General features: G+C 48.2%; 1 protein-coding gene across 1 annotated transcript; it reads left to right on the forward strand.

Annotated features, from left to right (window-relative positions):
• Positions 1 to 5114: 5114 nt before the first annotated feature.
• CUNH10orf95 (chromosome unknown C10orf95 homolog) lies at positions 5115 to 7454 on the forward strand. The gene has a single exon (XM_088019961.1). It carries the CDS (start codon positions 5115 to 5117, stop codon positions 5772 to 5774), a length of 660 nt encoding a protein of 219 aa, XP_087876087.1. The 3' UTR covers positions 5775 to 7454.
• Positions 7455 to 14769: the final 7315 nt, after the last annotated feature.

Genomic DNA, 14769 nt, shown 5'->3' on the forward strand with positions numbered 1-14769 from the left:
AGAATCCCTGAATTGTGGGACAAATAGATACATAAACAGTCTCTCTCCTTGAAATTCTCTCCTCCCTTGGCTTCTGACCTCTCTGATCTAGGTTTCATCATGTTCTCCTCCTAACAACTCCTCCTCAGTCCCTTTCAATAGGGCATTTTTTTCCCAGGGGCTTTCTAAAATCAGAGGGCATGTCACCCAAGTTTCCATTTTCTTTCTTTTTTTTTTTTTTAAAGATTTTATTTATTTGAGAGAGTGAGAGAGAGGACACGAGTGGGGGCGGGGGGGAGAAGGGGAGGAACAGAGGGTGAGGGAGAAGCAGACTCCCCCCTGAGCAGGGAGCCCGATGGATGCAGGGCTCGATCCTGAGACTCCACGATCATGACCTGAGCCAAAGGCAAATGCTACCAACGGAGTCACCCAGGCAACCCCCACCCCCCCAAGCTTCCATTTTCAAAACTCTTTTCATTTATTCACTCAAACTTGCCAGGCCATAGGCTATCTGGGGTAAAAGGTAATTCAAACACAAGATTGCTGCATTCACAAGGTGTAAGTGGAACCCAACAAATTAGCAGCCATGACGACACAGCAAGGCCTGGGCCAGGTAGCAGCTATTCCAGTCCTTCACCTACTACTTTTCCCTTCATGACTACCCCACCTCCCATCTCCAGCCTGAAGATAAAACCACATGCCGGACAGCTCCCCAAATGAACTCCCTGACTGCACCATTTCCTCAACTTCCAATCGCCCACAAGGGTTTTTTTTTTCTTTTCCAGGCTTGCTTTGACTACCCACCCAGGCAACTAAATCAAAAACATGTGCATCCACCTCTCTGCTACCCTCTCCACCCAGGCAGTTATATGGGGTCAACTCTAGATGAATCTGCTCCCATCTCTTTTCCATCCCCAGCTCCTGTTTTGGTTGTCAGTTTTCCTGGGCTAGTGTGAGAACCTCCTCCAAGACTAGCTTCCAGCCTCTTTCTCACCAATCTATATCCTCCTCTACTTTGCCAACAGGAGAGCCTCTGATCATGCGGTTCACAGCTCAAAACCTACGCAGGTTGTTGCATTTTGAAAATTTTCATAAAATGCTGGGGAAAACACTCAGGGTTACTGGCGATGCAAACAACAGAAGACTCCACTCCACAGTGTAATAACCCAAACTTTTAATTTTCTAAGGACTTAGATGATGGTCCTTTGTAATTAAAAACAAAAGTCTGCTTCATTGTCTTCTGTAGTTAAATTTATATGAAGTAAACACAACTGGTGTGTGAAAAGAAGAGTCCATGGGGCACCTGGGTGGCTCAGTCGGTTAGGCGGCTGCCTTCGGCTCAGGTCATGATCCCAGGGTCCTGGGATTGAGCCCCACCTCAGCTCCCTGCTCAGCAGGGAGCCTGCTTCTCCCCCTTCCTCTGCCTGCTGCTCTGTTTATCTGTGCTCTCTATGTCTCTGTCAAATACATAAATAAAATCTTAAAAAAAAAAAGAAAAAGAAAAAAAGAGTCCACTCAAACCAGATTAAGCAAGAAAGGAATTTATTGGGGGGGGGATGGGAGGAGGCACTGGAGGAAGGCAGTCAAAAGGTAAAGTTCCAGAAGTACTAGGTATGTAATGTACATGATTATAAACACTGCTGTATGCTGCAAGGTGTATCTGAAAGTTGTTAAGAGAATAGATCCTAAGAGTTCTCATCACATGGGAAAAAAACTTTATAAGATGATGGGTATTAACTAAACTTAATGTGGTAATCATTTCACAATATCCGTTAAGTCAAATCATTTGCTGTATACCTTAAACCTATACAGTGGTGTATGTCAATTATATCTCAATAAAACTGGAAGGGGAAAAAAGGAATTTACTGGCTCATGTAACTTTAAAGTCCAGGATTCAAATGATGTCATCGGGACTTAATTTCTCTGTCCCTTGGTTCCACTTCTTCTGTGGCTCCATCCTCAGACAGGCCTTCACCTCTCCACGCAGACTGCATTCTTTCAGATTTCTGTCCAGGGGAAAGAGAGCACTTCCCTCCACCCCAAAAGAACAAAGTCCTGGGCCTGGTTCCCCTGATCAGTTGAGTCACCTGGCTACCCTCAACCAATCCTTATGGCCAGAGGGATGGCAGTGTGATTGATCTAGCCATAAATCACCCCTAACTTTAAGGATAGAATAGAGCCAACTCCCCCAGAACCACTTTATTGAGTAGATACGGTATGGGACCCCAAAAATCTAGAAGCTGTTGGGGCACCTGGGTGGCTCAGTCGTTAAGCATCTGCCTTCGGCTCAGGTCATGATCCCAGGGTCCTGGGATCGAGCCCTGCATTGGGCTCCCTGCTCAGCAGGAAGCCTGCTTCTCCCTCTCCCACTCCCCCTGCTTGTGTTCCCTTTCTCTCTGTGACTCTGTCAAATAAATAAATAAAAGATTTATTTAAAAAAAAAATCTAGAAGCTGTTACTGGAGTCAGGATGAATATTAAGAAACTCAGTTTGGTCCTTATTTTTCCCATTTTACCTGAACCACCACCAGACCAGCAGAGGTCTTCAGCAAGCATGTAGGGACCAATTGTTAAAATACAGGCTTCTGACCCTCCCAGCCTCCAACTTGAGCTTGGTCTCACACTTGTGACCAGATCCCCTTGTGGGAGGAGGTGGAGAAAGGCGCCAGTCCCATAGGGCCCATGATTGAGCTCCAGGCCTGGGTGAGGTCAGTCTATAGGTAGTCTTGGACATTCCTCAAGTGCTGAGATTTGGAGACAGCAAAGTTATAAATAGGAATGGGAAGGTATATTAATTTCCTATTGGCACTGTAGCAAATTGCCAAAATCTTAGTGGCTTAAAACAATACAAATTTATTATCTTACAGTTTTGGAGGTTAGAATTCTGCCTCATTAACTAAAATCAAGGTGCTGACAGAACTGTGTTCCTTTCTGGAGGCTCTAGGGAAGAATCCATTTCCTTGTCTTTTTCAGCTTCCAAAGGCTGCCTGCATTCCTTAGCTCATGAACCCCTTCCATCTTCAAAGCCAGCAATGGCTGGTTCACTCTCATATAACATCACTCTGACTCTTCCGCCTCCCTCTTCCACATTTAAGGACACCTGTGATTACATTGGATCTATCTGGATAATCCAGGATAATCTCATTTTAAGGGACAGCTAATTCACAACCTTAATACCATCTACAACCTTAATTCCCCCTTGCCATGTAATATAACATACTGGCAGGTTTGCAGGGATTAGGTTGTGGACATCTTGGTGGTGAAGGCCTCTCCCAACAAAGGCCACTGTGTCTTGGGACTAGTTCCTAGAATGCACAAAGGGTGAGGCTCCCTTCTTGGAGCTCTGGGGTAGGGAGTGTTAGGTAGATACCCAGTTCCAGTATCTATCTTCACCAGGCCAACGGCCCAAAACTTGGGAGAGCAGCTCAGTCAGGAATATAAAAGTGTGACATCATCAGGGTGAGTGTCGAACTTCTCAGAGGGTAGCTGGCCTTTGTGAGACACTGAGAACTTAGAGGAGAACCTGTGGGAGTTACTGGGGATGCTGCCTGAGTCAAGAGAAGAGGAAGAAGGAGAGTATGATGGCCCAGCAGCTCAGCAGCTGGGAGAGGGTATCAGTTTTAAGTATCCAGCAACTATCACCCACCCCACTGGGGAAAAAAGAGGTGGAGGACTGTGGCTTGCAGCCAGAGGGGACTAGAGCTTAGACAGGGCTTCCCACCACCTGGATGAAGCAATCTTCACCCAAGTAGCTTCTGGGCTTTGGCCTTAGTTGGAATGGGTTCAAATCCCACTGGGCTACCTAGACTACATAAACCTGGGAGTGGCCTAACTTCTCTGAGCCTCTGGTTCCTTATCAATTAAATGAAAATGATACTACCATGTTCTTCACATGGCTATTAAGAATTAGTTCTTGGGGCGCCTGGGTGGCTCAGTTGTTAAGCGTCTGCCTTCGGCTCAGGTCATGATCCCAGAGTCCTGGGATCGAGCCCTGCATCGGGCTCCCTGCTCGGCAGGAAGCCTGCTTCTCCCTCTCCCACTCCCCTTGCTTGTGTTCCCTCCCTCGTTGTGTCTCTGTCATATAAATAAAATCTTAAAAAAAAAATTAGTTCTTATGTAACATTCTAGAGGTGAGGATTGGAGACAGTGTGAAAGAAGTCCCAGCATGGATTGGCTATAAAGCTAATTACCAATCATGAGTCTTGAGACAGACATGGGGTTGAATTTTGCTCTTACCATAACTAGCTGTGTGAGTTTGGGTAATATACTTTAACCTACATAAGCCTACAACAGGAAGGGTTTCCTAATCATAGAATACATTTACTACCAAATTTGAGGCAAGCAGCTTCCTCCTACGTAAAGTGGGGAATATATTAGTACCTCCTTCCTAGGGTTGATGTAAACTTAAAGTTAGATGCTCATAAGCAACTTGACTCAGCGCCTGGTGTAGGAGCTTCACTCAAATGTTAGGATAACTCGACCCATTTGGAAGGGCTGGGAGGATGGGGTGCGGGGAACAGGTGGCTAACTGGTTGGAAAGGGCAACAAGATATTCTCAGTGATGTAGGAGTGAGGGCATCCCTGAGCACAGGCCTCACCGTCCAGGGCAGGCAGGTACGACCAGCAGGCTCACCCAGTGTAGATACAGGCTGGCTGGCTTATGGCCAGCAAAATGTGTTTCCCTTTGCCTGGAAACCAGGAGGTGTGGCTGAGGCAGGGCATGGAGGGGAGCAGAGCCACTAAAAAGTGGTGGAGAGGAGCCTGCTCTGGACTTCTCTGGCTCCCCCAAATGCTGGGTACCAACGCCCCCTGGGTTGAAGGAGACGAGTGGGGAACCACCTGGGAAGAACACTTCACGAGCGAAGGCTTGAAAAGGTCTTGGGTCCTTACTGCTTATTGAGAGTCTGGGGCTCGGCTCAGCCCTGGGACAAGAGGTGAGACGGAAGCTGAATGCCTTAGGAAGAGTTCCCCCAAACCATCAGGTGCTGCACGTGGGCTCCTGCTGTAAACCAGAGCCCTGGGTTACCAAGCCCCTGGGATCGGTGGTGGAGATAGAACAAAGGGTAACCACACACACCCCCAGCGCAGGTTTGGACCAGGCCCCAGTAAAAATGCCCGCCGCCTGAGCTTCAGACCATGTACTCGTACAGCTGCCTGGCATCCGGGGAGGGCGCCTGGCCTCCGCTGCAGCCCCTCACCTACACCTACCTGCCCGGCTCTCTGCTGCTGCCCCCCATCCACGCCCACAGCTTCTGCAGTCGGCCCCCCAGCCTGACCGCAGGCGAGTGGCCGGGTCCTCGGGAATATCACTGCTTCCATGGCTCAGGCGCGCCCCTGGCCGCAACGCTGTCCTCATGGGCCTTCCCGCAGGCCTACGCCGCGGCCCTGCACCCGCCTTTCCCGGCGCCCAGCTACCTGGGGCCATCGCTACAAGGGCCCGCGGCGGAAGGGACGGCGGCTGCCCACCGCGGGGCGCCGTGGCCCGAGGGCTGGAGCACGCACACCAAGCTGCGCTGGGGCTGCGTGGACCGCGCGCACGGCCCTCGCCTCGAGCTGCCGGATGTGGTGCGCCGGGAGCTGCGGCGGGTGTACGGCACGTACCCGCGCACAGACGTGCGCGTCACCTACCGCGGAGGCCAGTTCCTGCTTCAGGGCGCGCCGCACATCCCCGAGCCCCAGTACCGTGTGCAGAGGCCTGTGCTGCGGCCGCCCGCCAGCAGCGACGGCGGCGACAGCAGCCTGGCTGCGGAAGCGGCGGATCGTGGCCGCTGGAGGAAGAGGAAAGGCCCGAGCTGAGGACGCCACAGGGCCCGGCGGCTGGCCCGGTGAGCACGCGCGCGGCTCTCCTCCCCTGCTCCCGCCGCCTTCAGCCGGCCACGAGGGAGACCTCCCCGGTGCGCCGGCGCTGGATGCACCTGTCACCTCGCTTTTTTTTTTACCAAGCCTGCACGCCGCCCACCTGCTGCACTTCCCTGATTTCTCTCGCGTTATTGCTGGATAGCGGGGGAAGGGCGAGAAGAGATCAAGAGCATCTCCGGGTGGATGCCCTGTTTCTCTTCCCTCCCACTCGGACTTGGGAAACCTGGGTGTGCGGCGGAAAAAAGGGCGTGGACCCTTTGTTTCGTCTCTCCCTCCTCTTCCCGATCTTAGAAGCCTGCCCTGCACCAAGCCCCCACTTTCCCTTTTTCCTCTCCTCCGTCTAACAGAACTTCCCGAATTGCCCAAATGCCTCCCCAAGCTCAGGGCCCACCTATCCGCAGGTTGTAGTGAAAAGTAAATGAGTGAAGTTAAGTGTATGCTGCGAGATCAATTTTCTGTTTAGGGTGGGTGGGGGTGTTCCTCATCTCGGTAATGTGAGCCTTACTCCCCTGCTCGGGAAGAGCCAGTGTGCCTCCTCACGGGTAGGGCTGCGCTGCCTGTTTCAGCAGCTCTTCTCCAGTGTGCAGGACCGTGGGTAGGCTTCTTAGGCCCAGCAGCCCAGCACCCGCGGAGAGATTTTGAGGGCCTAAGCGCTTTTGTTGAAGCGTGGGTGGTAGGCGTGGCTGAGGAAGGAATGCCTAAGACATAGATTTAGGGCTACCGCTGACATTTTCTAGACGTATAACTGGGTTTTCCGAGCCTCAGTTTCTTCATCTGTAAAAGAAGCATAAAATCAACCCAGCCTACCCGGAAAATGCACTAGGGTTGAAATTTCAGATGAATGTCACTTCTTGTCTCCTGATTCTTACTAACGGTCTTTAACAGGCTGAATTTGCAGTATTCCAGGAGTTTGCTGGAGGGTTAGGCCACACATCCAATTTTAACTATAGGTCTGGCAGGAGTCCAGATCTGATACCCAGGCTGTACAAATGTGGCTCCTTGTGGAATTGCTTTTACTGAATTTCCACTTGTTGGAGGGCCAACAGCTGCCTGGGTATACAGTTATGTTATTGAAGCCGTACACCACTGGACTGAATACTGCTGTGTTTATGAACCTCATGGAAGGGCTCTCAAGCCTCACCACTTGGGAAGAGTTTTTCTCCTGATGAGTGTTTTACTTTTATTTTGGAAGCACCAAGTATCTCATAACTGATCATATTTTTCTTTTTGCCCTGGCTTCTAGGGATCTCAGGGCCAAATTTGCTTAGTACCTTTTGTATAAAGCCTGGATCCTGAACGGTCACCCCTAGTTTCATCTTATTTTCCTTTCCTTTTTTTTTTTTTCTTAAACTATAAAGACACAGGGAGGTGGTGTAGTGTAATGGGTCTGCTATGTGACCTTAGGTAAATTGCTTAATGTCCCTGAATCAATTTCTTCATTGCAAATGGGGGTGATAGTATTAGGACCTCTATCTCATGAGGTTATTGAGAAGATGCCTTGAAATGCTGCACACAAAATGTTTACCACAGTGCCTGGCATGTACTAAGTGATCAAATGTTAGTGTTTGTTTTGAAAAAAAAAAAAGTTTGTGGGGGGTGCCTGGGTGTTTCAGTTGAGTGTCCTACTTTTTTTTTTTTAATTTTTATTTATTTGACAGAGAGACAGCGAGAGAGGGAACACAAGCAGGGGGAGTGGGAGAGGGAGAAGCAGGCTTCCTGCCGAGCAGGGAGCCCAATGCGGGGCTTGATCCCAGGGCCCTGGGATCATGACCTGAGCCGAAGGCAGACACTTAACGACTGAGCCACCCAGGCACCCTGACCTACTCTTGATTTTAGCTCAGGTCATGGTCTTGGGGTTGGGGTCAGGGGTCCTGAGATCTCTCCACACTCAGCAGGGAGTCTGCTTCTCTCCCTCTCTTCACCTCCCTCTGCCTCTCCCCCTTCTCTCTCTCAAATAAATAAATTTTAAAGATTTTTTTAAATTTATTTGACAGAGACAGCAATAGAGGGAACACAAACGGGGAGTAGGAGAGAGAGAAGCAGGCTTCCCTGCCAAGCAGGAGCCTGATGCGGTGCTCGATCCCAGGACCCCGGGACCATGACCCGAGCCAAAGACAGCCGCTCAACAACTAAGCCACCCAGTCGCACCTCAAATAAATAAATTAAAAAAAAAATAAAAAATAGGGGGGCGCCTGGGTGGCTCAGTCGGTTAAGCAGCTGCCTTCGGCTCAGGTCATGATCTCAGGGTCCTGGGATCGAGCCCCGCGTCTGGCTCCCTGCTCGGTGGAGAGCCTGCTTCTCCCTCTCCCTCTGCCTACTTGTGCTCTCTATCTCTCTGTCAAATAAATATATAAAAAATCTTTAAAAAAATAAAAAATATAATTTGCTACCTAGAAATATATAAAATAGGAAGTTAAGATCTTTTTAATATCCTTATTCCCAAATGATTGGTAGGGTCCAAACTGTTATTTTTCCTATATTTTTTCTGTGCACATAATATTAATTACATAAAAGGAATTAACAGTTTTACCTGTTACATTTTACTGTAAGTATATTGTGGACATCATTCCGTGCCAGTGCACATGGAGCTACCTCATTCTTCAACAATCACCCAATATTCTATAGCATTTGGATTCTTTCCAGTTTTTAGCTATTAAAAGTCTATCCAACAATTTTTTTTTTTATTCACTTGACAGAGAGAGACAGCGAGAGAGGGAACACAAGCAGGGGGAATGGGAGAAGGAGAAGCAGGCTTCCCACCAAGCAGGGAGCCCGACGTGGGACTCGATCCCAGGACCCCGGGATCATGACCCGAGCCGAAGGCAGACGCTTAACAACTGAGCCACCCAGGCTCCCATATCCAACAATTTCTTGAGGGTCTATTATTTGCCAGGAACTGTTCTAGGCCCTGGGGATACAATAGTGAATGAGACAGCCACGGCAGTTTCTGCCCTTATGGAGCTTACATTTTAGGGGAAGAAATGGGGATGGGACACCATGCAAACAGATAAAGGCAAATTGTTACAAGTATTACAGCAGGAATGAGAGGCTGAGATAGAAAAGACAAGTGCAGTAGTGGAACTTAGAATAAGGTAAACAGGGTAGCTTTCTGAGGAGGTGACATTTAAATTGAGAGCTAAAGAATGTGACAAAGCTAGCCATGCAAAGAGAAGGGTGAGGAAGAAGCCAGGCAGAGAGCTGGTGCGTGCAAAAGCCCCAAGGAATGAAAGTTATCTTCATTCCCTCAGCAGCCGTTTGAGAATCCACAGTACACCAGGCAAGTGTTCTAGGGGCTGGGGTTACAGGGGAGAGCCAAAAAAGTCCCTCAGGGAGCTTACTTTAGAGGTAGAACCCAGAGAAACAGAGACTGACAACAAGCAAACTGGTGAACATATGACGTAATGTCAGTTATTAAGTAATGCAGTGCTGTTTTCAATAGGATAGCCAGGGAAGGCTTCCCCAAAGAGGTGATTCTTGCGTGGAGACCTACTAAAGACCTTCACAAGCCATTTGAATACCTGGGGGAGAAAAGCAGGTACAACAACGCTAGGGCTGGATTATCCTTGGCCTGAGAGTGAGCAAGAAGGTGGGAGTTAATGGGGTTAGGGATGAAGCCAGATCCTGTGGTGCCTAGAAGCCATGTTGAGAATTTTGGATTTTATTCTTAGTGGGCGGAGTATTATAAGCAGGACAGAATGTGATAGGATTTTTTTAATTTTTTTTAAAGATTTTATTTATTTAGGGGTGCCTGGGTGGTTCAGTTGTTAAGTGTCTGCCTTCGGCTCAGGTCATGATCCCAGGGTCCTGGGATCGAGCCCCGCATTGGGCTCCCTGCTCCGCAGGAAGCCTGTTTCTCCCTCTCCCACTCCCCCTGCTTGTGTTCCCTCTCTCGCTGTCTCTCTCTCTCTGTCAAATAAATAAATAAATAAAATCTTGGGGCGCCTGGGTGGCTCAGTTGTTAAGCGTCTGCCTTCGGCTCGGGTCATGATCCTGGAGTCCCGGGATCGAGTCCCACATCGGGCTCCCTGCTCAGCAGGGAGTCGGCTTCTCCCTCTTCCCTCTCGTGCTCTCTCTCTCTCATTCTCTCTCTCTCTCTCTCAAATAAATAAATAAAATCTTTAAAAAATAAAATAAAAATAAATAAAATCTTAAAAAAAGATTTTATTTATCTATTAGAGCATGATTGGGGGGTGGAGGCAGGCAGAGGTAGAGGGAGAAGCAGGTTCCCCACTGAGCAGGGAGCCCCATGTGGGGCTCAATTCCAGGAGCTGGAGATCATGACCTGAGCCAAAGGCAGACGCTTAACTGACTGAGCCACCCAGGTGCCCCTTTTGTAATTATTCTGGATGTTGTGCAGAAAAGAGACTGTAGAGCAGCCATTGTGTAAACAGGGAGACCAGTTGGGAGGCTTTTAAAGTAATACAGGCAAAATCAGATGGTGGCTTGGTCTTATTTGGAAGTAGTGAAGCTGATGAGAAAACAAATGTCCTTGAATATGCATCTTTGTTCACACATACAAGTATTAAATTGTTGAATCAATAGTCCTAGAAATGGAATCATTGAGCACTGACACCCTGGTAGCAACAAGCACCGCCAGCAGCAGCCCAATCTAAATTTCTAAATTTCTTCTCCACTAAAGGGAACCAGGCCCACTGGGAAAATGGCTGGTTCCAAGGCTGTAGCAGGAAAGGTACAAGATGACTGGGGTGCCTGGGTGGCTCAGTCATTAAGCGCCTGCCTTCGGCTCAGGTCATGATCCCAGGGTCCTGGGATCGAGCCCCGCATCAGGCTCCCTGCTCAGCGGCAAGCTGCTTCTCCCTCTCCCACTCCCCCTGCTTGTGTTCCCTCTCTTGCTGTCTCTGTCAAATAAAAAAAAAAAAAAATCTAAAAGGAAAGGAAAGGTACAAGATGAGCCCGGAACAACTTGCGCCAAAAAATAAAGGATGGCTCAAAAATGTCAAACAAAGGAGCCCAGCTGGAAGGGACTTCCACTGGCCAAATCAGGGACAATTGAAGCATCAAAACAATCACAGTAACAGATTATTACCTACTGAATAAAATAACCTCTATTAAGTACATACTAACATTAACTAAACAAATATGGAAGGAAGCTCTTACTCATAGCAGGATGAATAATGAGGTCAGAAAGTCCATCTCCAATCAGTAATAATTGATTCCAGTGAGACTCATTCATGGATACTAAAACTAATGAGTAAAAGTTTGATGAGAAACAGGCTGTTTATATAGTTTTGAAGTATGTTCCAGAAGATTTTTTTTTTTTTAAGTGCACCAGCAGGGGGAGAGGAGCAGAGAGAGAGGGAGAAATAGACTCTCCACTGAGCAGGGAGCCCAACATGGCTCCATCCCAGGACCCCAGGATCATGACCTGAGCCGAAGGCAGACGCTTAACCAATTGAGCCAGCCAGCAGCCCCCAAGAAGATATTTATTAATTACAAAGAAAAAAAGAGTATCCTAGATTCCCTAGAATCACAGGGAAAACTGCCGACACTTGAAGCCCACTACAGCGGTCCCTCTTGAATAAAGTCTTTCTCACCATCTTTAATGAGTGTCTTGAAAACTTTTTTTTTAACAAAGACAAGTTGACATCATGTGCTTTCTGATATATTAAACTGAGAAAACACAACATCAATTCAGCAGTAATGCATAATCATGAGGAAACATCAGATAAATGTAAACAGACAACCACAGTAGTCTTTATTGTTCAAAAATGTTGATGTCATAAAAGACAAAGGAAGGCTGAGAAGCTGTTTCAGGTCAAAGGAGACTAAGAGACATGAAAATTGATACAATGCATGATCCTGTTTTGGATCCTGAATGAAAGTTGTTATGAAGGACATTAATGGGACAAGTAGCAAGATTTGAATAAAGACTGTAGATTAGAGAAAGCAACATGGCAAAAGGTTAACGGTGAATCTGTAAGAAGGGTAGGCAAGAGTTCTTTGCACTATTCTGCAGACTTTTTTGTAAGTTTTATTTCCAACTAAAAATAAAAACTAATAAGTAGGGGCACCTGGGTGGCTCAGTCGGTTAAGCATCTGCCTTCAGCTCAGGTCATGATCTTGGGGTCCTGGGATTGAGCCCTGCATCGGGCTCCCTGCTCAATGGGGAGTCTGCTTGAGATTCTCTCATGCTCTGCCCCTCCCTGCTGCTCATGCTCTCTCTCCCTCTCTCTCTCAAATAAATAAATAAATAAATAAATAAATAAATAAATAAATAAATAAATAAAATCTTAAAAAAAAAACAGTAATAAGTAAATTGAACCTCTGGGTCAAAAAGTAGTAAATGTGCTACATAGCTATGTCTCTGTGTTATATTTTAATCTTGGAGAATTGTCTGCATGCCAGTAAGTCTCAAATCCTTTTTTGAAACAATGCAGGTTTCAACTAAATCCTGAGTCTCACATCACATAAGGTGTGTTCTGTATCTCCTTCCTTCTCTGTCCTCTCGGTTCAGACCTTGAAGTCTCTTAACTTCCTCCATTGCTGAGAATCTGCATTGCTCACAGACATTTCTCCCCAAGGCTTCTACTTATGCCTTAGAAATGCCCACAGCCTGCACACCAGTTGACCCCCAGCCCCCAGTGAGGGAAGAGGGCCCCTGATTACAGACTTTCTGAAGGAAGTACAGCCACTCAGCTCAGTCCAGCATGCTGCCATGCACATGCTTCCAAACCCCAGTGCTTGCTCCAGGCCCTGTGGATGTAAGGGAGCCCTGCAGGGAGCCTAGATGCCTCCTTCTTTGATCTTTTATTTGAACGTAAGCCTTAGAAGCTTAGAACTCATAAAACATCTCGGCTGCCAGGGACTTTGCTGTTCACCTGGTCCAATCCCCTCAATTTACGTTATGCTGGGAATCCAAGTCCAGAGAGAAGGAGTGACTCACCCAAGGTTATACAGTCGGTGGGAATCCAGAACTCCTAGATCTCAGCAGGGCTTGGGCTACCAAACTCTGGTCCTGATGGTCTCCTCCTGGTCTTGCCCCAGCCTTACCTGACCCTGGCATCTGGTCTGGAATGCTTCACTCTATAAACTATGGCTGACTAATTTTAAGCCGTATCCTACCTCCCAACGGGGTAGCTCACATTCTACTTAAGGGAATATAATAAGAATCATAATAAACTCACACACTTAACTGAGAACTTACTGTGTGCAGGTACTGTGCTAAAGCCCTGAACGGAAGATACTATCAACTCATTTAATTTACACAAAGCTTTGATGTCCATATAATTATTTTTTCCACTTACAGATGAGGAAACTGAGGCCTATAGGGGTGAACAGCTTACCCAAGGTCACACATGAAGAATGCATCTGGGATCTGACTATACCTTAACTTCTAGGCCAAACTGCCTCTTCATACATTAGACACACTCAGCAAAATGCAAGGAACATTTACTGAACAGTTACTATGTGCAGAATGCTGGACTAGACACTATGGGGCTCACAAATGAGCCCCTCTAGAGAGGAGTATGGAGGATTTGCAGGAGATCATCTGCACTGCTGGGAAGTTGAGGGAGGCTTCTTGGAAGAGGCATCTGAGACTTTGAAGGATGTATAGGATCCCAACAGATAGTGGTGGGGAGGAGGTGTCCCAGGAAGAACTGAGGAGGGTTCAGCATGAGTAAAGGCATGGCAGCAGGAGCAGGGGGCAACGGGGTTTCATTAGAGGGCAGGTTATGACCAGGAAGCAATGGACTCTCGTGCTTGAAAGCAAAGTGGAGGCCATACTGTGAAAGACTCTAATGACAAAGTAAGGAGTTTGGAGAAGCCATTGAGGTCTTTGAGCAGAAGGGTAGTAGTCCAAGTTGAAGTTATTAAAAGATGTGGACAGTGCCTGGAGGAGCGCCTGGCTGGGATGCTGAGAGCCTGAGCCAGCAGCTTCCCCAAGACCTCTCTATTGAAGGTATAGCACAGCCGGGCACCAGAACTGAGTCCCTAGGCCGTTTGCTCGAGCTCACAGCCTATGGAATTCAGTTCTCAGAGCCAGGTGGCCAACGTTCTCCCAGTCTTGATTCTGCCCTTCTGTGCTCTCTTCTGTGAATTCCTCCCATTCCCACAGTGGGTCAGATGAGGAACCTGGGATCTCAATATTCCTCCTATCCCAGAGAGGATCTGAGCTTAGAGCTAAAAAACAGGGCCCATACCCAGGGAAAGGGGCAAGGGTTCTCTGAACTCCAACAGGATTGATGCAGGATATGAGGGGAGGGGGCTCAGGGATTCTATGAGTACTGTGGAATCATTTCTTGCCCAGATGTGCTCCTGGTGGGGCCAGATGTAGAGAGGTACTCCAGGAGGAGTCGGGGCTGGGGGAGAGCCAGAATATGTGCACGGAGAAGGGCATCTCTTGGGAGACTGGGAGGCTTCCTGCGCCAGAGGGGGCCCCTAAAATATGGATCCCCAAAAGTTCCAGCTCCCTGAAAATCTCCCCACCAAAACTAAAGATCTGAGATACTTGGGATAGGTAGGGGAGAGGAAGAGAAATCTTTCTCTGAAACACACTTTCACTTCTGGAGAGTTAAGCGGAGGGGTGGGGGCTATTCCCCTTCTCCAGGCAGAGCTGCTGCCTGTCCCTGGAGAGGGAAAGGCAAGCCTGCAAGCTCAGGAACTGCCTTACCCCCCACTCTGCTTGAGTTGTGAGCAAGGGCCCACACTTACCGTGAAGCCTCCTCTCTTGATCTTGGGACTGGATCTGCAGTGATGCTCTTAGAGAATGCTCCTTAAATAGGGCTCCCTCCCTGCCCCAGCCAACTCCCACCCCCGCCCCATCCTGGCTCTTCTGAGAAAGGAGGAAGGTGTGGGAGGGCTGGGCACCTTGCCCAGAGAGCCCTTTCTGACCTCAATCAAGAGCGGGGACCCCCTCCTTTCTCCCCATCCTTTTGAAGTGTCCCCTTCCTTGCTCAGTCTCTGACTGAGT

Source organism: Eumetopias jubatus, unplaced genomic scaffold (assembly GCF_037043125.1).
Source record: "Eumetopias jubatus isolate StellerSeaLion01/CBP00866 unplaced genomic scaffold, mEumJub1_p1.0 scaffold_17, whole genome shotgun sequence".
NCBI lineage: Eukaryota > Metazoa > Chordata > Mammalia > Carnivora > Otariidae > Eumetopias > Eumetopias jubatus.

Coding starts and splice junctions, on each gene's coding strand:
- CUNH10orf95 (XM_088019961.1), top strand. CDS start 5,115: ATGTACTCGTACAGCTGCCTGGCATCCGGGGAGGGCGCCTGGCCTCCG.